Source organism: Athene noctua, chromosome 1, assembly GCF_965140245.1.
Source record: "Athene noctua chromosome 1, bAthNoc1.hap1.1, whole genome shotgun sequence".
In the NCBI taxonomy this organism is placed as follows: domain Eukaryota; kingdom Metazoa; phylum Chordata; class Aves; order Strigiformes; family Strigidae; genus Athene; species Athene noctua.
In genome coordinates, this window is record NC_134037.1 from 257,334,649 (window position 1) to 257,360,262 (window position 25,614).

The following is a 25,614-nucleotide window of genomic DNA, read 5'->3' on the forward strand; positions in this document are numbered from 1 at the left end:
GGAAAAACTAATACTGCTACATTACTCCTAGGACACAAGCTAGACTATCTCTGTGTTACCCTTCAAGCCATGTAGGCAGATCACCCTTATTCAGGCCTAGCTTTGACAATTTATATCAGAGGCTTCTTGAATGGTTTAGGTGGTGGGGATTTCCATATAAAATTTTGTGCAAACACACAGATACGCATGTAACACAGGGGAAGCTTGAAAGAACAATATTGAAAAGTCTGAAGACACACACACACACTGAAGTGCCCAGCTGTACAACAAACTATCAGCACTCACTTCACAAATGAAACCACAGAAAAGTCAGAGTATCAGGTTCTTGCAGCTCTCTCCTCTGTCCCCCTTTCACACCCAGTCCCCGTTGCCACATGCCTGTCTCTGCAAGTCAGGGGACAGACAGCAAAATCCCAACTGAGAGCTACTACTTTGCAGACCCATTTTCATGTAATTTTTGCTTGTGTTAGTGCCTAGACTGGTGCAAAAGCAAACAAAGAATATCAGTGGTTGGCAATCAGTCTGTCATCCCGTTCGCATGCTCCCACATGTGCTGTCCACACTTGGCACAAGAGGGGAGGAAGACTCAGGTATGACACTACAAATGCATGATGACTCTGTGACGTGCTTAAGTACTACACACATATACATGGAAACGTGTTACATGTCACTACTAACACAGGATGACAAAGAAAGATTTTAGGTTTATATAGTTCTGGTGGGGATGGACCCCACTATCCACAGGGCAAGTCCTGCCTGATCTATACCGTGTAGTTTATCACCACATAAAGATATCATGAAATGCTGAGTACCAAGATTTGCAAAAACAGCTGATGAGTTTGACATCAGTTTGGGGGGCCCACGGTAGACAAATATAAGGATTCAGATTTGCTGGAGGGATGAAAACTCAAACAAAAAATCAGCAACAAAATCTGAGTCTAAGAAAAAGAAAAATTATTGTGGAGAAGGCATACGCATTAAACTGAAGCTAAAGTAACCTGACTGACTCGTCACATGTTTGTTACACATTTCTTTGTGTATTTAGGCACCAAACAGCAGTGAAGCAACAATTAAACTCAACATTTACAAATGTTCAAAGTTTGCAAAATCCAAGTTTTCTCCATAATTCTGAGGTAATCTGTGTAAACCATTTAAAGGAAAATATGCAATATGTTAAGTGCTAAAAAAAGTAATTATTGGGTTAGTCTCACATGTTTCATTTGTAAACTGCAAAGAAATTAGAAAGTCAATAGAAAATACTTAAAGATGTAAAATAACAAACCTTCTAGAACAGGTGACTAACACCAGACTTCTAAGTCCATGTTTAACCTACAAAATATGATTAAATTGAATTTTGAGAGACGTGATTGTTCACATAATTCAACAGTGCAGCGGGTCAGGATATTTCTATTTCAGAGTTTAACTTGAAGCACCTGGCTTAGAAAATGTTAACTATATCTTTGAAACCATGTTCAACCCCGAAATCAGGGGAAAAAATTACTTAAGATACTAGAGCTTCTAAAAGAAGATGGATTCTCAGGTCAAAATATATAGAAATTTTTACTTTATAGATAAATGATGTTATAACTTTAAAGAACTCTTCACACTGAAATATGGTTAATATTTAATTTTAAAAAAAAATTTCATTTACTTCAGCTTTCACTTAAGTCCCTAATATAGGCAAACGGTAACCCATACAGGTGAGAGAGGCTAAAATCAAAGATACAATGCATCTTCAGTGCATTATGTAAAATGTTTTCTTACTCAAAATTGATATTAAGCAGAAAGGTTTCTTTGAAGCTGACATGACATATGCCATTCTTTCAATGATTCTGCAGTTAATGATTTTCAACAAATCTGTAGTGAAGTATTGAGATTGACAATGAAGTCTAAATCTGATTCTTATTTCTCTTGTCAACTGTCAGATTAACAGCCATGAAAAAGAAAGTAATGTAAGAAAGAATGACGTAGATCAAGATCCCAGAAAAAGGGAATTTATTGTAGAAGTAGCTCAGTAGTAAAGATTTTCAAGGCATTGAACTGACTTGCTGAAAAACAGTTTTATCTCAGCAACAGTTTAGTGTGTGATCTGATGCTGTGTAACTTCTTATCCTTCACACACACTTACAATCTAAGAATGCACAGCATAGGACAGCTGTGATGAAATCTATTGTAGGCATCCCATGTGGCTCTTAAAATCTGGCCCTGTGGATCCCAAATGCCAGTTTCCAACGGCTGCATGTGTGTATGTGTGAGCATGCATAAAAGTTTACTCAGCAGCGTTTCTGTTCTTCCTAACAATGTCACAATCACCTCCCCATTAAGTGCACCCCTAATCAGTACTTATACTTTCACTAAACGTGCCTTATTTTGCCACTCTCAGCAAGCAGATATCGGACTTAGGGAGGCACACGGAGCAGGGTAACTATTCACTGTTATAAGTGAAATCCTTTAAAAAGCTGTGCGTGCACTTGCAGTGCTCAGTAACACTTGAGAATAGATTTTCCCTTTACCTCTTTGTCTCTCTCTGTTTAAATAGTGCATGCTTTATTTTTTATTTCTCACACTCTGCCATCATTCTCACCCACAGGCAATAAATTCAAATCAACTAACCAATCGATTTACCTAAAATTCAAGTCACAAGTAAACAATTATCTTTAAATCTCCTATCTTGCCTTGAGACTCTTAATTTTGTTATTTTTCTACTGGAATCACAACTTTTAAGTTATCTGTGATTTTTCCCATTTTTTTCTCCCTCCATCAAAATAATGCTTGTACTAACTTGCCTCAAGAATTATTACTGAAAGTGTTGTCTAGTGACTAAACCAAAGGCATAGGGCTCAAAGAATTTATTTCTGGCTTCATTAGCAGTTCACCTGGTGAGCTGGGACAAACAGCTTCATCTGTCTGCATAGCACTTTACTAGTAGCTACTTCCTGGGGACACCAGAAGAGGTTAATTCATTTAGCCTTAGCTTTGTCCATCCAGCCTAAATTAGTCACTGAAGTTCCTTCTATAGCTAGTGAGAGGAGACTCAGCTCATCCAGAAAGGCTGAACGAGCTCGGAGAGGCTTACATCTCCCCACTAAGAAACCCTGGACAACCAGCTTAACCAACGGCCCCATTTAATTAAAAAACAAATTACTTTTTAGTTTGTATTTGCCTAGCTCTGTAATACAATTAAAAGAATTTTGTATGTGTCAAGAACTATAAACTTTAAAAATACAAGTTACGGAAGACTGTCCCTAACACTTGCATTGACCTCACTGTGAATTTTGTGCTGACAGCAGCCGCAGCACTGGGCCAAGAAAATCCCCGATATGCCATCATCTCCTGTGATATTTAGCAATGCTACCACAACTGCACTCACTGGCTGTCTTTCCTCAGCATGAGAGATCTCCAGAAGAAGGCTATAATCCCCACATCCTTTGGGAAACCTTCATCCCTTCACATCACGGATCTTGATTCTCTCCTATAGTTGCTTGCTCTTTTGCCCTTGCTGATATTTTTCAAGCAGAAAAATATCAGACCAGAAATTTTCTCTTCAATTTGTCTCTTTCTAACTAAACACTGAAGTGAATACACCTTGAACTCACAGGATAGATTTGAAAGCCATATTTTTTTTTTTTTTCTTTTTAACAGATTCAAGAACAGTTCTCTAGGAAATCTCAGGAAAATATACTCTTAATTTAAAACCAAACATTTTACTTGATCATCATTTTTACATCAATTACTGCAGAGAAAACTTAATTTTTGGTATTCATATTCTCTGGAGACATGAGCTGAATGTACATGGATTGTATCCATGTAAAAATACAGAACCTTATTTTAGTATTAGTTTAAGCACATGAGCGTCAGTAATATTGACTATATTGTGAAATTTCATCCAGTTTATGGACTGTTTTTTATTTTCAGTCATGTCTCTACATGAAGTAATTCACCTGAAGGCAGAGAAAAACAAGTTTCCAGTGAGATTCTGAACTTTTATTAAAATAAACCCTGTTTAACTGTTTGGATAAAAAAGATTTTTGTGAAGAGTCTTCAGCATCTTTAATAGCCAAATCACCCAGGACCAGTTTCAAGTTACCATAATAGCCTCTAACTTGAAGCTGTGTAAGTTATCATGAAGACTTGGAAAAGCAGTGTCAATGAAATAGTACAGGTTTATACTAACTGTAAGTAAAGAAGGAAAAAAATCTGACACTGAAGGTAACTAAAAAGCAGCACAACAAAGAAATAAACTGTATCTTTGCAAAATGCAAAAATCAGTAAGAAAGGTAACACATTTTAAAGTAAATAGATGGAAATAAATATGAGCTTCTGAAGTCATATGAGGTATGAAATGACGTCACTGTGAAATAATTAAAATAGACAGTGTTGGTAAAATTTATTGCTTAAAAAGTAAAAAAGAAAGTAAACACAAAATGTCTTTAGCATGAAACATTTTTTTTCCAGCTGAAAATCACAATTAGAAATTGAAAAAAGAAAGAGAGTGAGAAAAGAAAGAAACACTGAAACAGGTTCAGAAACAATGTCAAGATTTTCCCTCAATCTGGTTCTAAAGTGAATGATCCCTGAGCTCTCCTCTGCCATATTCCCAACTGCAGCTCCGGGTTCCTTCCACTACAGTGAGACTCACGTGGTTGTGAATGTGCCTCTATTGCCGGAGATACAAAACCAGGGTAATAATTAAAAAGAGAAACTATTCGTTTAGTACCAGTGCAGTTACAAAATTGTTATTCCTATTACTGCTGAGAAACTGCTAAAAGGCCAGTACACAAATCCATACATACATTTTCCATCGTTGAAAGGTTTTGCTTTCTGAAAAAGCTGTCATGTACAGGCAAAAGCATGGGTGAAGCAGATTTCAGTTTAGTGAACTCTAAAACAGGGAAGAAAAGTGGGAAGAATTTGTAGCCCATGCTTAACAGTTAAATTAGCAGCTGCACATGTAACAGCTGTTGCAAGAAGAAAATCAACTCTTTATTTGTATTCCCAATGAGACTTGATTACCTTAACAAAACAGTAAAAAGAGGAAATTACTAAACTTTAATTAATAAATTGCAAAAGAAAAGCAATTAATAATCTCCAGCATGAAGATTTAACAGATACACTTTTTCTGTGTCGATAAAAATATAATTAAGCAGAGAAGGCTGTACATGAACAACAAAAAACTAAACAGGACCTGCATTACAACTGAAGCTCAGAGAAAGAATTACAGAAAAAAACCCACATAACTTCAGGTTATCACATTTAAACTGAAAACAAGAAAAGACAGGTTTTTAAAGGAAATCGTGTTTTCCGTGCACAATTTCCTACAATTGACATTGACAACCTTATGGAAGAATATAGTATTTAAGGAAATGTAAAGCCTGGAGACAAGAAACAAGAGCTAAATACAATTGAATTACAAAATAAGTACTTAAACTGAAACATGTATGAAAATGGGAATTAAGAAAGCTCGCGAGTCTGTAGGGAAACAGCAAGTACAGTTTAGCGAACTGGGATGACTACATTAAACACAAATGAATCTGCACAAAAAGGTTAAGAAAATATATCAAAGCCATAACTTGTTTCATGCATAGTGAGTGCTGGCTGTTTTAGATAAAGAGAAAAAAAATTAGAATTCTGGTTTTAATTAAATATTCAATGTTGGACAAGTTACACTGTGTAACTCTACTGGGAATGTGATCTTTAAATTTAACAGAAGAATTAAAACATTTTTTTGTGTCTTAGGAGAATCCTACAAAGGCTTGACTTTAAAAGAACATTTGAAAGCCCCTGTGCTTCTTCAGCTGTGGCAACTGAAGAGCCCCAGAAATATCTGTCTGTGCTGGGGCAATGCCGTGTACACAGGCAGAGTCACTTAGGGACTAGAGTTACTTTGCAGTAGAGTGGAAGCCGTGATGAGGACAGCTCGGGGAAACAGAAAGGAAATGCTGTGATAAGAGAAAATAATTTGAAAGTGGATCAGAAGATTTTTAAACATGGTTTGGAGGTTTTTTACTTGAGGTAAACACAGTATGAAGCTTGCAATGAAATTATAAAGTTGAAGACTTTGCTCCAACAATGTAAAAATAAAAGCAGTTTATTCTAAATAGTATTCAGCAACTAGAGGCACAAAAGCTATGCCTAAGGTAAGGATCTCACATGGCCAAACAAGGGCGGTACTACCTTGGCAACTGCTGCATTTGTTCTAAGGGTATTTTCTACATCAAAAGAAAGAAAACCAGCAAATACTAATCTCAACATCTAACTGTGTACATTAACTCCTGACATAACCTGGAGCACTCAAGGATTAAGTGCCCGACTTTTAGTTTTGAGCACAAAATATCATTTGGTATGATTTGGTACATTATGTGAAGTTGTGTATTGCAGCCACATAGTACTGTTAAAAAATTTATACAGAAATCTCTGCAACAAATAAATGTTTTGTTGCTTAGTGGACTTCTGCACTTCCATTCAAGCAAAAGGTGTTAAAATTATTAGAAGAAGGAGAACTAGTTTTGACAGCATCATCTGCAATGCGGCTAGTCGCCTCAGTGGGTACTTCATGGACAAGCAAGGGAGACACAGACCTGACATTTAATTACCTACAGAAAACAATTCCCTATTCTGTAACTTAGTAAAAAAAACTTTATCAGTAAATAAGGAAACAATAGAGTTGGAGATGCTACTGTAAAAAGAGGGTTAAAAAAAAAAAAAGATGAAAGAAAAAAAAAGCAGCCTCCAATATTGGTATCTGAGTGAGACTGCAGTCCTTGCCTCCTACATGGGAAAACTCTGGTGCATTATCAACTATTATCAATAACAGGATCTGAAATGAAAGCTTCTCAGGTTGTGGAACAATGCATCTTCTCTAGTGGTGTTAAGTTAAAAAAAAAAGGCTCTAATACAAGGAAAACAATTACTACATACCATCAAGCTCTACTGTGCACCAAACTTCTCAACAAAATTTACTCACCAAACTTCAGCAGGCCAATCTATGGAATACACCTCTAAACTGTTTTTTGCTTTTATTATTGTTTACAGTGGTGATATTTTCCAGCTGAGGACAAAGAGAGGATTTTTCAACCTCCTCTGGTCAGTAGGACAGTATTCAGTGCAAGAATCACCATTTGCTTGTCCTGTTCTTTCTCCTCTCCTTAAGCTGTTGGCTGCTGTTGGAAACAGGATCCTCAGCAAATGGGCCTTTGGTCAGATCCAGCTCGGCCATTCCAAGATTATGGTATATTTTTTAATGCACATGCATGAAATATAACCTTAATATCTTACATTCTTTGGCAATTGGATACAGTGGCTTCCAGATAAAAGCCAACTGCTTTAATGCAACTTTATCCAAGTAATTAAGCTACATTGATTTTCAACAGCTGGGAAAAGGGACCTTTAACATGAGCATTCACAATTCAAAGTATAGAAGTGACCTAGACAAAGATGAATAAATACGGTTATTTATTCTTCCCATACATTTTATATCTACCTTATTCCCACAGCATCTGGAAAAGTTAAACTTCTGAATCAGGAATATATGTGACTGTTGTACCAAAACAGGAGACAAGTGTTTGTATTTTGAAGCAGGAACAGGGAATGTAACGGGGAAAGGAGCTAAAGAGTATCCATGACTGTTCAGGGACAGACCTGTAAAAGTGATCGTTGGATTTCTACTCTGTTATTTGAAAAAGAGTAGATCTCATGCATTAGTAGGTCAGACGAATGTGTAAGACAAGGAGTATGTTTTTGTAAAAGCTGATGTAGCCTATGAAAGTTATGTCTGTTACAATGCACTATGTAAGCCACTCAGATGAAGGAACAAAAGAACTAAAAAGTGAATTTAGTACCATAGCTGCCACGAGACGCTTATAACTGTAGGTGCAGCTCTCCAGTAATTTCCTCAGCTAATGTCTGCAAAGAACAGCAGTGCCTATCACAGTATCTCTCCGTCTGATACTCTTTCTCTAAAACTCACCTACTCGCCACACAGCAGGCACAGAGCACCGAGTCACCGAGCAAGCAGCTAACTGCTAATTCAAAAGGTGATAAAGCAGAAATTCTCTTGCTGTAACGACTTTCTGACCTCTTCATTGTCAGCTGGTCTAATCAAACTGTAATCAATGAATGTTTTCCCTATACGCAAGCTGTTAAGAAAGCAAGTTAATTGGCTTGCTTGAAAGATTTAAAGCACATGAAACTTCTGAGTGGTTTAACAGTTTTCCAGGGACTGTTGTGAGGGAATAGCTGCAGAGGCACTGCAATGCAGCACGACGCAGCTTGCAGACCACTGACATTGAATATTTTGCAAAAATCTTAGGGCTAAGTTCTACCCTTTCACACTGCGGCAGGGGGAAGGCACACGAGCATTTGAGACTAAATGTGCAATAAAGCTTTTTAGCAGCTTCGTTAGGAGTCTAGTATTCTGTTTACCCCAACTCCCAAGCTGTGTCTTTCAGGACAAATTGTTGCCATTATTTCAGCCAAAGTTCACTTTCCTTTGAAAATGTATTTCAGCTTCACTGACAAAATGTTTTTTTCTTAACTCCTTCCATACTGGGCTGTAATTTACAATTGTTGCCATTAAAATCAAAATCTGTCCGGCATAAAAACCTGGAAATGTAGAGTGTTTCCCTATGTGGCATATAGTCCCATTTTAATGTCTAATTAATTATTTGATAGGGACACACTGTTGCACACTAAGATTATTTATCAGGCTTGGTTTTTATTTTGCAGAAGAGAAGGAGCTACTCACTAGCTCCATATTTGTACAATGTTTTAAAAGAGATCTGAGAGTTGCTAAGCTGGGAGTAGAGTTAAAATGCTTCCAAGATTTTTAAAAATTGGAGAGCAAAGCTAAATATAAGTGATCGGTTCCTCTTCTAATTTTGTTCCAAGTAGCTTTTGGTCCTTAAATTCTCTAATTTGATTTCAACCATGTACAGAAGATGTGAGTCATCTTTCTGAAGCCTGCAGGATGGCTAGTGTAATTTGTACACATGCATAAACCTCCATGTGAACTACATTCACAACGATTGTGAAAGATCACGATGCTTAACATTACTTGACCTCCATTTACATAATACATGTCTGCATAAGATAGAGTACACATGTTATTTTCAGTTTTTAAAATAAAAGTAAGGAATGACTCAAAATGGCCAGAGTTATGGTTGCTGTTCCTAAAGCTATAAACGTATACTCTTACTGTTGATCTCTGATTTTTTAATCTCTGTGATTTGTTTTCCTCTTGTTCTTAATAATCTTTCCATATTTTTGTTCACAGAATTTGCATTTCTGCTTGGACTTTCATACCTCTTTTTTCTCTTCTATTTCTCAGAGAGATGAGGGAAATAAAGATGGTGAGTGTACATGAGTCACCATCTCTGCAGGTATTTAAAAGATGTGTACATGTGGCACTTAGGGACATGGTTTGGTGGTGGACTTGGCAGTGTGAGGTTAACAGATGGGCTTGATAATCTTAAAGGTCTTTTCCACCCTAAATGATTCTATGATTTTGTGAAGAAAACAGGGACTAAAGAGGAGAAGAGCTGATAAATTGTTCTCCATTCTTTATACTATCCCTTAAATTTCCATTCAGCTCCTTCTCATGAAATCACTGCTTGTTTCTTCCATTTTAGCTTTGTTCACTGTATTTGTGCTCTTTTACAGAATTTTCTCCTATTTCCAAGACTGCTTTCATCTCAGGGGCAGGCAGCATGGTTTAGATAAGCACCATCACCAACCACGTCTGACATTATTCAAAACATTTTGTGATGCTGTTCTATTTTATCTGAGCTAGTCTTTGCATTTGTTTATTCCAGACAGGATGAGAAAACAAAGTGCCATAATATCAAGAGGAAGAGCTATTCAAGTTGATGGCAAGCACTAGATTTTTTTGCAGGATTTGCTGTTCTCATGAGATTTGCTGCCAAGTCTATACACATAAATGTGAGAGTAGTTCATACAAGGCTTAGATGAACTTATGACTGTTTGAAACAAGGAAAGGGAAATGTAAACTTTGAAAGCTGTTCTTACAGTATTCACCTAATTTTCTTTCCATGGCAAAGTATATTATTTGTTTTTGGAGACACTGCTAAGATAAGTGTACTGTAAGCTTTTCTTTACTGCATAAAATTAAATTATTGGAACATAAGCTTTTTCTACTAACAATTTTAATTGCTAATCATCAGCTGACTTATAGTATTGATTGGTACTTCTATCATCATTGTTTAATACCTGAAATATCAATAGCTAAAGGTTTTATTGAATATTTTTGTTTGCAACAACATCAAAATGCTTAATAAACTGGAAAAGATTAAAAAAAAAGGTACTGGTTAACATTTGCAGTGGCTATTCTTGGATCTTCCCAAAAAGCCTGAAGCTGTAGTAACAACTCAGAGCTTCCAGTATGAAAATGGAAAAGTCAAGCTACAAGCTTACTTTGCTTATGTACTTCACTAGTTTTAGAAGAATTTTAAAGTGAGGAGACCCTGAGAGAAGCACAGATGCACAGTTTTAGGACCGTATTTTATGACTATGTTCCAATAGATGCAGTAAGATAAGATACGGTAAATAAGACATAGATATAAATTACAAAGAAAGGACAAAAAAAGTTGTGCAGGATCTTTAGAATAAAATAAATATTTATGATGATATAGAGTGTGCTTGTCTTTCTGTGTGACCTGTAAATCTTTAAATAATTCTCTGCAAAGGTTATTTAAACAATTGTTTTAAAACTGTTAAATCTTTCTTTGCTGTTAGGGATTTTTTAAGAAAAAAGTATTTCATTTTACATCTGTATTTATGCTGTTTGAATTAACCAGCACCTCAGATTAAAACAAAATACTTCAGCAGTAAGACAACACATGCTGGACAACTACTGAATACCTTCACTACTTAAAAAAAATTCAATGATTTTCTATAAAAAGGCTGACTTTCAGGCCCTGTTCTTCACCAGCTCCACTCTCTTCAGTGTGTTTTGAACTAGTTGGTGAAACAGAAAACTGTCTGTGCTTCAATGACAAGAAGCCACACAGTTGGGACTAGTCTGCCCTCAACAGGGTTTTTGGTGAATGAAGTACCGTTATAGGAAAAATGGAATAAATATGCAGTATAATACTTGATGGATTTCATCAGCATCATTTGAATTGCATACACCCAAATTGAATTTCACATAGTACAGAGCTGGTAAAATGTAGGGGAAAAGTATGCCAACTCAAAGTTCAAATATCATAGGAAAAATCTGTCATGCAATATATTTTTTGTGTATTAACAATGCCATAGAACATCTCTGGAATGCCAGTGATTACTACAAGCACTCAGGCACCATGCTGATAATTGCAGTATAAAATTGCCAGACAGCAAACAAGACTGCTGGAACTAATGGGAACATGGTTTTGTTCGGAATCCAGAGCGGATGGCTATCTGTAATGGAATTGCTTTTCAGTACTTTTTCTTTGAAATAACTCTTGATTATTACTTACGCATTTTTATATTAATATGTTCCATTTATTTAACTAAAGATTGACACTTGCAATTTCATTTGCTCTCATCTGCTCATTTCTTAGTATGGCCTAATTTATTCCGTTTGGTGACTCAAGTGCAGATAAACCAGTAAATAGATTTGAAGTGCAATTTTAAGTTTGACTAAAATACCAGCTGTTTTTCTCTTTGTGTGCTATCATCAGGATCCAGAGAAACAAAAGAAGGTATCATGTTGCATGAATTCTGGCAGTACTAATTCATCTCCCCAGGGTCTCTGAAAAAAATGACTAGCTGAACCTGTTATTAGAGCTGTTCTGTTTCACCTGAGACCCACACGTGTCCTAGGCTGGGCACAATCAGGCAGAATCAACAACTTGTGTTGACAGGTCATAGCAGGACTTGTGATTTGAGCTAGAACTGTTTACTGAAAACTGATAAAACTGTGCCAGCGAGTCTTCACAGACACTTGTAGTTGCTGAATTCACCTGGAAAAAGTTTCAAAGTAACAACTACTGCAGAGGAAAACCATCTTTAGTGCCTATCAGAAAGTAATGGGTTTCTTGAGAACCTCACAGTCATTTAGGTTGTAGCTTACGGACAGTGAGAAGCAGTTCTGCCACTTAACTCCAGACTCATAAAATCAATCAACGCCTACTTCTTCCCACTGAAATTAGCTTAAACTCTAGAAAGCTAAATATTAGACACCAAAAGCTGGATGAGATACACCTCACCTTAAATGTCTTCTATTTTGCTGAATTTTCTGTTGATGCTTTTACTTCAAAAAAGCTGTCATTTTTCTCTAGTAAGTTCTTGTTATTTGGGTCTAATTACCCTGACGGCACAAGGACAATGACATCCAAAAGTAGTAACGTGAAGCTCTATCCATTTGGCAGGATGCATTTATCTTTGTTTAATTCTGATCTGATTGTCTGAAGCAACTTCAGATCTTCCTGGCATTTTTGTTCATTTTTATCTTTTGCACTGTCTCCAGAAGGAGAACAGAAAAGACCGTAAAATAAGCAATAATGAAAATAAAGTGATTAACTAAGTGTTGCTTACTGTCTTAGTATATGCACGCTTAAAGATAGTTCTTATATTTGCATAAAATACTTCTAAAAGCAAAGTCTCTGACAAAAATACAGTCGTTTCATTGGGATAGAGCTGCCACTTGAATTTTCATTCCAGATGACTTCTGATGATAGCTGGGAAAAGCACTATCTACAGAAGACTCATCCTGTTAAATGGGTGGCTTTAAAGCACTTATCTTTTACCATATGTCTTTAAGTTTATTATTTTGCTTACCCTCCGGCTGGTATTGTGCTATGATTGTTACCGTCTGCCCTGCTCCTTTCAGCGCAGCTGCAGCCTGCTCATGGGTAGCACCTCGAAGATCAATACCGTTCACCTACAGAAGGAAGGCAAACAACAAAAGATCTGAGTAGTTTAACATTAGACAGAAAGACAGAGGTGGGGTTTTTAAAATGCTTGATAGATGTAAAGGTCAGGTTGCCCAGATGCAAAAGGGAAAGTATAAAATCAAAAAGGCTGAGAGGATGTTACCTGTGACTGGCCATGAGGATCTGCACTAATACTGCACACCATAGTTTGCCTATGCTTAGCCAGGTATATTCTCTAATCACTACTTTCTGGGGTTTCCTGATCTACTGAGTTTACATTTTTGGTAATCTCTTCATCAGTCAATATCATTTAATACACAAGGTTCAACAGATCTTTTTTTCTGTGGTGCCTGAAGGTCACTGTAGAATACTGCAAGCAAGGAAACTGCTCCTTCAGACAGACTCTGCAAGCCATCTGTAGCATCAGGGAAACCTGGAGATATATATAGAGCATCTCTAACAAAAAACGCAGGTTGGAGAACTTCCAGAGCAGAAATCCCATCTACAGTTTTCTTTTCATGCAACCCCTCCTCCTAGTGCCTAAAAATACCCCCATATCTCACACACAACAGCAATGGAGTTGCTATCAGACACAGCTTCCCCACCTCTGGCTGTTCAGCATTAGTAGGTCCTTCCACTGGGTTCCTCTTACTTAATGATTTTTTGCTGCATAAGCAGTTGAGGTGGAACAGACTAGAACAAATTAGGGAATCCACCCCTAAAACTCCAGGTCAATTTAAGAACTATTTTGATTTGTATTTGTGATGTTAAATGTTCTGTCAGCTGCATCCCAAGGAAGAGAGAAAATTAATATATAGAATTATTAACTGCTCCAGTAATGTGAATCCTGCTTCTAGTGGGAGTGTTACTGTCTGGTTATACTTAAGTGTGTGAGATTTCATTTATTTATTTGTTTATATATTTATCTGTCTTTCCTCTTCACTTCTACAGGCTTCCACTTCATAATGTTTCAGTGAAGAACAGGAAACTTTTGACATATAAACAACCTCAGCGGGACAGAGATCCATTTCTGATTGCTCAAGAAAAGAAAAAAAGGAAAAAAATAAAGGGCAGAGGGAGGAAAGAGAACAATGATATAGATTTCACAGGTAAATGGGCCAAAACACAAACTCAAATTCTCAGCAATAGCAACTATTTGTGTTTACTTTTATCAAGTACTATCACAAGATGGCTAAGCACATCTTGAAAATATGGATTTTATTTAAACAACTTTTTAATGCGTACAAAAATAAATTTGATTCCATAGAACTCTACAAATAACAGCTATTGAATTTGTTATGTATACATTTATTTTTATTAATTACATTTAGAAACTGGCTCAACTTACTGTCTTTCACCACATTTAGAGAATGTGATGTTTTGGGAACACGTTTAATTATTATTTATCACAGAATTATAGAATCAGAGACTGGTTTGGGTTGGAAGGGACCTTAAGATCATCTAGTCCAAACCTCCTGCAATGAGCAGGGACATCTTCAGCTAGATCAGGTTGCTCAGAGCCCCGTCCAACCTGGCCTTGAACACTTCCAGGGATGGGCAACCTGTTTCAGTGTCTCACTACCCTCATTGTAAAAAATGTCTTGCTTATTTGCATGAGAAAATCTAGTCTTTACAAGTATGTGAACAGCATTTAGACTATTATTCTTAGCAAAACTAATTTGTGATAGCAGTAGTATAAAACCCAGGAGATCCCACAGTTTCTGATGCAGAAGACTGCATTATGCTGTAGAACTGTCGACTGTACACAGAAACATAATTGTCTAGCTGAGGTATCAGGTTCCTGAAAATGTAAGTCCATAAGAATCAAAGTTCTCCCAGTTCAACCTGTCTAGAAAAACATCTTTCAGCATTTTTTTTTTTCTTGATGATAAGGAAAGAAAATCCACATTTTTTTCCTAAACAACTCATCCTTTCTTCCCTCAAAAACTTTTAAAGCCATTCAATTTGATGACTGTTTAACATCTCTCCCCACCTTCTTCACAAAAAGCATCTCTCCCCATTTCTAGAAAAAAAGGTCTGGATTTCAACTGACTATATTATTTTGATATAATTCAAAACTATAGAAGGTCTAGAATTTTCAGAAGCATGATTTGTTGCAATCCTTCCATGTTATACAAAAATAATTACACACTGGCTTATCTTTAGATTGAGAAAACAAACAAATAAATGTGGAACTATCATATCAGAAGAATATAACCTATTCAGATCTTACCTTACTCATATCCACATGCACACATGATCTATTATATAATCACATGAATGATGTGAAAGAGGAAATTAATTATAAGTTGAAAAATAACTGATTTTTTTTAGTTGTTTTGTTCATACGTGCATTCTGCAGGGAAGAGTAAGGATTCTATTTCCATGCTGGTAATGACTGTTTGAGCCACACATCTATCTTAGACCCTTTGGGGCAGCATACAAAGGGCATAAGAGGCAACATAATATCAAACCATCATCATGTTGCATGACTTCTTTGCATGGAGAGAAATCTCAGCCTATGTGAGGGATAATGACTGGTAGAGTATATACCTGGGCAAAATATTTTAAGGATCACTAACGTACCTTCTACAACATAGAGACCTTGTACTAAAAGTGTAGGCTGGAAGACTACCATACTTAAGAAATATTAAAAGCAAATGTCTGTGCCAGAACACAATGCTTTATGAGAAGAGGTACGTATGGATCCCCATGTTGTTACAATAATACAGACAATCTGAAGGTAAACTGTGGTAATAATTCAGTGGTCTGGTACTGCTGTGTATTAGTGACTTTGGCTCATATATTTTAAAGCATTATATGTTGATAGATACATTCTGATAACTCCTACAAAAGTTCTGTCATCTGTGCAAAATTCATGTTGTTCTTACAATTTCTATCTAGATTGTGAAAAGGGAAGTGAGTATCTTTATTCCCAAGTAATGCTCTAATGCTTCTGAAAGAAATTCTGAGGATATGGCAACTGTAAGATAACAAACTTGATAATCTGTTTAACACAAGAGTTGTCAGTTGTATCATCTTCCTCTTTGAAAGCAATGGCTGTAATAATGGTTGGTGGAAGCTTTCAAAAAAAAAAAAAAAAAGGTCCAAAGGTTCAATCGCTTTCATCAAAGTTGTTGTTGGACAGCAAGATCAACATAGACCCCTGGGAAAAACTCACTGAAATTCAGTCTAGGAATGTAGTATCTTAGAAGGCAATTATTAAGTGCATTCTAAAAGAACAAAGGAGAGAATCAGATCTTTCAGTGCCATCAAATCTAATATATTTTAATGCAAAACACTAAAAATAGCTAAAGAGGAATATGATGTCAACTAGCACTTAGTTTGCAACCTCTGTGGAGAATACAAGCTTCCTGAAAGGAGCACAATTTCAGCTACTGCTGTGGAAGAAAGTGGTGATGCACTCTACTTTTACTCAGTGATGGTGTTATGACACTTGATGCTTCATTGCCATGGGCACACATGTACCAGCAATACAATTACTCATTAACTCAACACCATAGTCACAGCTTTGGTACTGTGGAGATCTGAGCAGAATCCTTAAGTTTTGGCAGCACATGCCTATATCATGCCATAAAGGAGAACTCAGACTTGATTCAGTGTCTTTGAAAAAGACAATTTGAAGCCAAGTCTCCTTTACTAGAGCTTGACCTTTAGCTATGTGTTTTTCCCTTTCATAACCAGAGTTCTTGAGAGAGGCATGAGAAAGAAGCAAGAGGATGAAATGAAGAGAAGCCTAAAGGAACATTCTGGAATGCCTGAGCTCCTCAGTTAGATATGGAGAAAGATATGGATGATATTACCCAGTCAGTATTAGAAGGTCCACGAAAAAGTTATTAATTTTATTTAGGCTTAAGGCTGAAGATTGTAGACTTCAGGAGAAAGGAGAAAACAACTCTCTCTTAAGCAATATGGGAAAACATTATGGTAGTCTGTAAGAGTTGTGTTAACAGAACACGAATCTTTAAAAATCATTAATAGAACATAATAATCTCTATATAGAAAAAAGGAGATGATGTATGAAAGAAGAAACCACATGCTTATTCTCCTTCTCCTCTGAAAAGCAATAGTTCTATCTATATGTGATCTAATAACTAAGATTCTAATAATGCATCAGGAATATAAATATAAGACAGGAATTCCAGTGACGTTCAGTTACAAAGACATTTTTCACTTTTCCATAGAACAAGAAGCCACTGAAATGGCAACTGGCTACTTTCTGCCCTTCGCACACTCATTCTGGAAGAAATTATTGCCTAAGGTACAAACACAACACATTATAGTGAGTGAACTTTTCTGCACTTAAGTTCACTTTTCTGTTCGGATACAGGAAGGGATGCACACTTGAGGAAGACTTACAGGTCTGAGTGGCTGAAATCAAAAAAGCAAGGAAAAGAAATGTCAGATAGGAATAACATATCAATTCTATCTTCTTCAATTTTTATCAAGATGTTAAACAAGCTAGACAAAAGAGATTAAGTAATGTTGTACAGGTAAATGACCTGACTACACTAAGTTGCCAAAATAGCGATCTTTTTCTTGAAGATGCACAGCTGCAGAATAATATCAAACAATCACTGCCAAATAGGTAGGTAGAAGTCTGTTTGCATGTTATTTTGTCCACCAATACCTGACAGAATCTCACAGCAGAATAATAGGCATTCAATTTAGAAAGGGCATAACTTAGTCTGACTTTCTGAAGAACAAGAAGAGCAGATACTAACTTGATTTCTGGGCATTATTTTCCAATATTTAAAAGCAATCATAATCAAGTCCTGAACGTCCCAGTTGAAAACCAGCGTGTTCATGTAGCAACTTGATCTTGATGAAAGACACCATTAATTTATACATTTTAATCAAATTTTTACCCACAGGCCAAAATAAACATGAGTTTCTGAAAGGGTAAATCAAATAATACTCTATCTTGCTCCTTCCTCCAAAACAATGTTTTAATTGTAAAAATTGCATGCAGTGGTATTTCCCCCTGACATGATTTCATTACAAATTGTTAACTCTGATTTCAATTACTGCTTTCATATTGCAATTTATGTTAAAAATAATCAGTAAAGGAAACAGAAAAAAAACCCCAAACCCAAAGAGAAAAAGTTGCAAGTGTGTGCAGGGAAGTTTAATACATATCAAAGGTGTTTGGGGGTGGTGGTGGTGGTGTCCTATTAAATGGTCTGTCTTCCTTTAAGAAGTATTACACAATAAGCAAAGTATTGTAGCACTGCTTTTCTGAGCTTGACTGCACAATCTTGATGTCCTGGCCCAGAATGAACTTGACCGCAAAATTTTTGATGCTTAACTCCGAAATGAATTTGACATAATGGAAATAAGAAGAGCCTCCAGCTTATACAGATGTCTGTCTCTTCTGCATGCTGTGGCAAAAAAACAGTCAGAAAGCTTACAAAGAGAAGTGCAGCAATGGAAGATTATAGTTCAAAACTACAGACCAGACTGAGATGGAGAAAAAGATGCAACTACAGTTCACAGTAATTACAGTAATTGCTTTTGCATTCATTGACTCAAAGTAAAGCATGATCTACTTCATTAAAAAGTGAATCATAATCTAAATGAAAGATAAGAGTTATATTTTGGATAGATCAAACTCTTCTAGAACTGGAAGAGTTCTATTCCCTTTAAAACATTTCAATAGCCCAAATTAGCAAAAAATTGGTTCAATTCTGAACAGTGCCACTTCAAGACTTACTACAGTCTGGTTGTCTTCTGTTAGAATGCTTAAGCATGATTCATATGTAGGTCATTTGAACAGAGGCTAGCAGAATAGCCTGTTTTATTAGCCATTTATTTATTTCAGCCACCTCATTTTGTGTTTGTAGAGTGATTAAATGAACACTTGGAATGTCTTTTTGAACTGGAAAGGAAAAACACATCCCTTCTCTGGGGAGAAAACAGGATTTATTTTAATTTCTTCTTTGAACTGTCACTGACAAGTACATTGCTTTTTATTTAGTAAATTAAATAGTGAAGAAAAGGCATCTTTTTTACCATGCGACAAACAATACAGCAGATTTTTCAAGTTGTGGCTGAATTCTTTTATTTGTTGAACTCATAAAATGAGAGCTTTTGGTGTCTGAAAAGGCAAACAGAAGTCTGAATAAAGACAAATCTTTACAGTCAGAATTGCCACTGTTTGCATTAAGATACAAAGAACCCTATTTATCTGCCTTCTTTGCACATCAACTTAAGTATTCTCAAGCGCACTACAAGAGATGAGAGGAAAGCTGAGCCATGTTCTCCAGCAGTCCAGCTTAGTCATTGGAAATGGAGTGTATAGCATCAACTGTTAGGTGATGGAAGCACAGTCTTCCAGCAAGACAGGGAACACTGGAAAAACACACATTAGGGATGATCTGCCCTGAACGTATCTGCGGCAGACCTCTCTCACGAGCAGGTGGCATAATCACTGTACCCAGTGCCCCCCCAACTCTGACAACTGAGACAATCCAGCAGAAAGGACGGTAAATCTAAGAAACTCACGCATGTCGCCCAAGTACCGCCCTTGCACTGCGATCCGTCTCAGCTACACAGGCCATGTGTCCGCAAAGCCGAGCCCGCACACGCAGCCCGAGGCTGAGACTTGCGGAGCGCGGCCGAGGGAGCGCTCAGCACCGCGGACAGCTCCGCGCACCAGCCGCGGGACCCGGCGGAGGGAGACGAGGCGCCGCGGTGGGTGATGAGGCGGGATTTGCCTTGGTAGTCAAGGATGGAGCCATGGGCTGAGCCCAGCTGGGGGAGTTTCACTGAGGGCAAATGCCGGGGGCTGCCCTTGGGCCACAACAACCCCCAGCAGCGCTACAGGCTTGGGGAGGAGTGGCTGGAGAGCTGCCAGTCAGAGAGGCACCTGGGGGGGTGACTGACAGCCGGCTGAACAGGAGCCAGCAGTGTGCCCAGGGGGCCAAGAAGGCCAATGGCATCCTGGCTTGTGTCAGCACTAGCGTGGCCAGCAGGGACAGGGAAGGGATCTGACCCCTGTACTCGGCACTGGTGAGGCCGCCCCTCGATTCCTGGGTTCAGTTTTGGGCCCCTCACTACAAAAAGGCCATTGAATGACTCGAGCGTGTCCAGAGAAGGGCAACGGAGCTGGTGCAGGGTCTGGAGCACAGGTCATACGGGGAGCGGCTGAGGGAACTGGGGGGGTTTAGTCTGGAGAAGAGGAGGCTGAGGGGAGACCTCATCGCCCTCTACAGCTCCCTGACAGGAGGGTGCAGAGAGCTGGGGATGAGCCTCCTGAACCACGTAATAAGCAATAGGACAAGAGGTAACGGCCTCAAATTGCACCAGAGAAAGGTTAGACTAGATGTCAGGAAGCATTTCTTTGCAGAAGGGGCTGTTGGGCGTTGGAATGGGCTGCCCAGGGAGGTGGTGGAGTCCCCATCCCTGGAGGGGTTTAAGAGTTGGGTCGACATAGCGCTGAGGGATCTGGTGTAGTTGGGAACTGTCAGTGTGAGGTTAATGGTTGGACTGGATGATCTTCAAGGTCCTTTCCAACCTAGATGATTCTGTGATTCTGTGGTTCTTTGAAGTTGAGGAATGGAAAGAAAGGAGAAACACAGAGGGGGAAATGAGGCTTCACTCTCCAGCTTAGCTTCTGTTAAATTGTCAGGCTCACTTTATTGCTTTTCACTCACTTCTGTCATTTCTCATCTCTTCTGCACCTACACTTTCTTTTGACCAGTTAAGACTGCTTAGTTGACACATATAAGCCCAGTGGTTGTCTCATCCTGAACTCCACTGAAAACATAATATCGTGTCACTTCTGCTGTTCTCCATGCCTGGCATCCTCCTTCTCTCTTTTTATGGGCCAGCAATTTCAATGACCTTTTCAATTTTCCTTGTGTTGCTACCTTAGAGTTACAACTTTTGCCTCTAGTAAGCTGGGCTTTATGCTCTGATGAGCTGGGAATCCTAGAAGCAAACTCCTCTCTCTGGAAAACAAGAACCGCTATGGGGGTATGAGCTGTATCATTTAGCATGCCTTTTTTTTTTTTGCCAGGAAGTTTAAGGAGGCAGCTCACCCAGCTGAAACAAGTATCAAAGCATTACATCTTTGAAGCAGGAAAAAAATTAATATTATGTTATTGAAGAGGTGTCTTCCACACACTGCCTTTTACAGTAGGAACCAACAAGCTTTATGACTCACCAGACCACATGAATCATTCCAAACGGTACCCGTTAAGCCTGTAACCATTGGCAAAGACTGTTTTTTTAATCCAAACTGTACAGAAATTCTTCTGATAGAATATCTGCTTCCCATGTGATTGTAGCTTTTGTGAATGATGCCAGATTGGCAAACTTTGAGACTGAAATAATTTCACTGAAGAGTTCACTGCAGTGACAGCTTAACATCTATTTTCCCTCAGTTCAATCAGAATTCTTCAAAACTTGTTTAAACTGGGTTTGAAATAAATGGTAGCTTTTGAAAAGGACACATAGGCTCACTGGAGCCTGGACATGAAACTTACTTCATTCAGGTCACTAAATAGCTACCAGCTAGTTCTGTTACCAACCTGGACTTGATGAGATCCAGCAACTATGAGGTGATAAATGGCATTTTGTCTCATTGCTAAACAGTAAAGTCTAGACAGATGCACATGTAATTTTTTCATATTAAGACAACTGGTACTACTGATGAAAAATATCATATATGAGTACTGTGCTATCTAATAACATAGGCCAGTATATATTAACTCATTTTTAAATAAACATAAATATTGTTTTTCATTAATTTTATACACAGAACACTCATCCATCAAACACAATACTAGTAAGAATATTAATTTCTCTTAAAATGGAGAGCTAATCATTAGCTCCTCAGTTCAAACCTAGTTGCTGCTTTTTTATCTTCCTTCCTCCTGCGTGGTCGCTCAAACATCCTTATATTTCTGTCCCCACCTAATCTCACAGATCTCACTACAGTGTCATCTTTGCAAGCCTTCACACATTCCCTCTCCCTTGCAGTTACTGCTCTCTTCTTACCCCAAATTGATAAAGTATCAAACTGCCCCTCCTCCCTCCTACAGCTTTTACTTTACATGACTTTTACTTCCACTCACTTTCCTGCCTTTCTGAAATAATTCTTTCTCCCTAATTCTATCTTCAGCATTCAGATTTCCCTGTCTCCTGCTCCCATTCTAGGTCATTTAGGCATTCCCCTATTAGTGGCAGTTATTCCATATACCTTGGTTTCCACTCAGTTATAAAAGGTATTTTTCCTTCCATTAGATATCTTTCCTTTAGATATGGATATATCTAAACTACCATTGATCACTTTTGCTCATAATGCTGCAGGACTCCTGTTTCACATTTGAATTTCAAAGGATGGTATAAGCTGAAATAATTATTGCAATACTCCTGCTTCTGAAATGAAGTAAAGGTTTCTATTTTAACAAGTGCCTTATAACTCGAAGATGGTAAGAACTTAATTTCAGCTGAAGCTAATAACCAATAAGTACTCAGGAACTGAAATAAAAAAGTAAAACAATTTTAGATGCTGCTTAGAGATAGAAGGCATTAGTGGTTTGTTTGACCCCAGGCAGTCTGTTAGTGGCAAATTCAAAAACTGAAATCCTTGCCTTGATCTCTAATTGACAGATTTTCTCATACTTCCACATCTACAGAATACGGCAATGTGGCCTGTGAGAGGCAAGATGGCCACTGGCTTGTGTCCTGGCAGATCTGTACTGGATTCAGTCCAGTGACCATGAGGCAATGTATCAATGGTTTAGTGGTAGCTTGTTTAACTGTACTCTTCAGCTCTAGATGAAGTGTTCAATGCTCACACTTTATACTAAAACTACCCAAATCACAACATTCATAGTTTATTTGTGGCTCTACAGATTAGGATTATGTAACACAGTGTGCTGGTTTTGGCCGGGGTAGAGTTAATTTTCTTCACAGTAACTTGCATGGGGCTGTGTTATGGATTTGTGCTGGAAGCAGTGTAGATAGCACAGGGATGTTTTTGTCACTGCTGAGCTGTGCTCACACAGAGCCAAGGCCTTTGCCGCTCCTCACCCCACCCCACCAGCGAGTGGGCTGGGAGGGCACAAGGAGCTGGGAGGGGACACAGCTGGGACAGCTGACGCCAACTGACCCCAGGGATAGCCCAGACCATACGGCATCATGCTCAGCATATTAAGTTGGGAGAAGAAGGAGGTGAGGGGGATGTTTGGAGTTACAGCATTTGTCTTCCAAGTCACCATTATGTGTGATGGAGCCCTGCTTTCCTGGGGATGGCTGAGCACCTGCCTGCCCATGGGAAGTGGTGAATGAATTCCTTGTTTTGCATCGCTTGTGTGCATGGCTTTTGCTTTACCGATTAATATTTATCTCAACCCACGAGTTTTTTCACCTTTTACTCTTCCAATTCTCTCTCTCATCTCATCAGGGGGAGTGAGTGAGCGGCGGTGTGGAGCTTAGTTGCCAGCTGGGGTTAAACCACAATACACAGACACTTTTGAACAGACTATGCTCCACACTCTCAAATAAAGCATGTTTTTCAAAACCAATGGAAAGGAAACAGCTCTTGTATTCTGTAAGTGGTTTTGCTTTTGCTATTGTCCCAATGGCTCGCTTGTTCAGATAAAGGGCATATCTTGTTTTTTTTCAAAAGGATGTCCAAAAATTCCTCCAACAAATTATTGCAGATATCCCTCAAATACCGAATTTAATGGATTGCCAATTTCTATTATTTTGCAGCTCGTGTCAAATGATAATTTTTTTAATCACTCAGGAACCCAAAACTTACTGGGCAGTAGAGCAGAATGATGCCTGTAATCTAGTCTGTTCAAGCACAAGGCAAAAGTCTAGCCTGGGGCAAATCTCTGACTGAATAAAGCTCAGGGATGTAGCCATTTTGTCCAGTGGTAGCAGTTTAGTTTTGAAATTTTTGTTTTTAGTTTCCCTTCATTGCGAGGATGATAATAAGGCTACACCAAGGGCTAAAGAGCTCACTCCAAAGCCTCAGTGTATCACATGTGACAATTCTGTCTGACAGTCTTAAAACAAAATTTGCTAAGTCAGAATGTTTGAACTGAATGTGAACTCCTCCTTAAACTATTAGGAGCTGAAAAGCAAGCAATCTGGCATCAGATCATGCCTACTCACTGAGGCAATTATAAAATGAATGTTTTAGAGGTAACATGATTTCATCACAGTAGAAGTACACAGCCCCTAGTCTAGGCCAATGTAGCAGCTTTGCATGACATATAACTGACAGGTCTGATAGTTAACTGCTTGGCAAAGAGAGACATACCTTATTCATGAGAATTTTTAGTATAATTTATTAGGTTCTGATCATGTGCTTGGAAATGTCAGAGTTAATTTAGGAAACAGTTACTGCATCAAGGCAATTGCAATATATGTTATAGATTGCAGAAAGATGGGGGCAGGAGGTGGAGAGAGAGAGAAATCCAGCTGGAAGATAGATTCCTAGATTAGTAAAAGACAAAAGGGAGCTCTGTAGTTACCAACATAGGTAGCATTCCAGCATATGCAGGTGGCAAATTTTTCCCTAGAAGCTCCATTAAGCTTGTATTTTAGGAAGTCATCTACTTTATTCTGGAGTCCAAAAGTGACAAGTCTATGAGCTTAAATGTCAATATAACACAGGCACCCTGAACTACAAAACAAGTGCATCATGTTGAGGCTGAGCATATCTAAATTCAAGTCCCAGCCATCAAATCATGTATTATTTATCAACAACACTGAGAAACAGTTTGATATGATCTCTCTTCTCCAATGGTATTTCCAGATGGTAGCGTTTTCAGTGACACAGTTCATACTTCATTAAAGTGAATTTTTATGGTCATGGAGGATGCTAGGGCTTTTTTGACAGGTTCTAAACTCCAAGACTTCATGAGAAAGAAGAATTCTCTTTTAAATAACCCATTTCTTTAAAAATATAAAGGGGAGGGTTTCCAAAAGCATAAATTTGTGTTTGCACCCACCTTCTGTTCACTGGGTGTCCAGTTGCCTTCTGTACCTCTAAAAATCTCCTCTCGTACAGGGAAGTTGTATGGGTGATTCAGTTTTGTCATGAGAAATGTTTTTGATTCATCATAATGACAACAAGTACTGGACATATGTCTGCAGGTATTGTAAAAGGTGAAACTGAGCTCACATAGAAAGGTGGAGCACTCTGCACCCAGATGATTTCACATAAACAGGTTGAGGACTTTTAGAGACCTACTGCTGTTTATAACTCATCCTCAAACTTCACAATGCTATTAGCAATGTCTGAGCTTGCATTAACCCACTGTTTGCCCCAGATCTTCCCATTAGGTCCTACCTTGACAACATCTTTGATTTTCTCTGTTTTTCTCTGGTTTTCTGGGGCCTTGTGATCTGCCACTGTATGAAGATGCTGATAGGTAGCTTACAGGGGCAGTAAGTTTGTGATAAAATGACATCTATTGCTTCTTCTCCAGCCCTGTGGTTATTCTTTCAGGAAGAAAATTACACTTAACCATTTATTATTGAAAAAATCACAGGGGCTATTACTCCTCCTTCTGTTGTATTCTAAGAATCTGCAAATAGATTGATTATTTCTCCTAGAAGTTTTCATTAAAAATTGGGCAAGCTTCTCCATATTCCCAAATAGTCCTCAAATTCTTGAATAAAATTCTAAATGGTCTGCATTGATTAGTTCCTTAAGTATTTGAGAATGGATTTCAGCTCTTTTTTCAGTATCTCATTT

General features: G+C 38.0%; 1 protein-coding gene across 24 annotated transcripts in view; it reads right to left on the reverse strand.

The window, feature by feature from the left end:
* Positions 1-25,614, reverse strand: part of DLG2 (discs large MAGUK scaffold protein 2) — a 1,037,827-nt gene that overhangs the window by 202,563 nt on the left and 809,650 nt on the right. For all 24 annotated transcript variants that reach the window (XM_074917829.1, XM_074917850.1, XM_074917842.1 and 21 more), the window contains one exon: positions 12,775-12,877. In XM_074917829.1, coding sequence (XP_074773930.1) covers positions 12,775-12,877 — 103 coding nt within the window. The remainder of the gene's footprint in view (positions 1-12,774; positions 12,878-25,614) is intronic.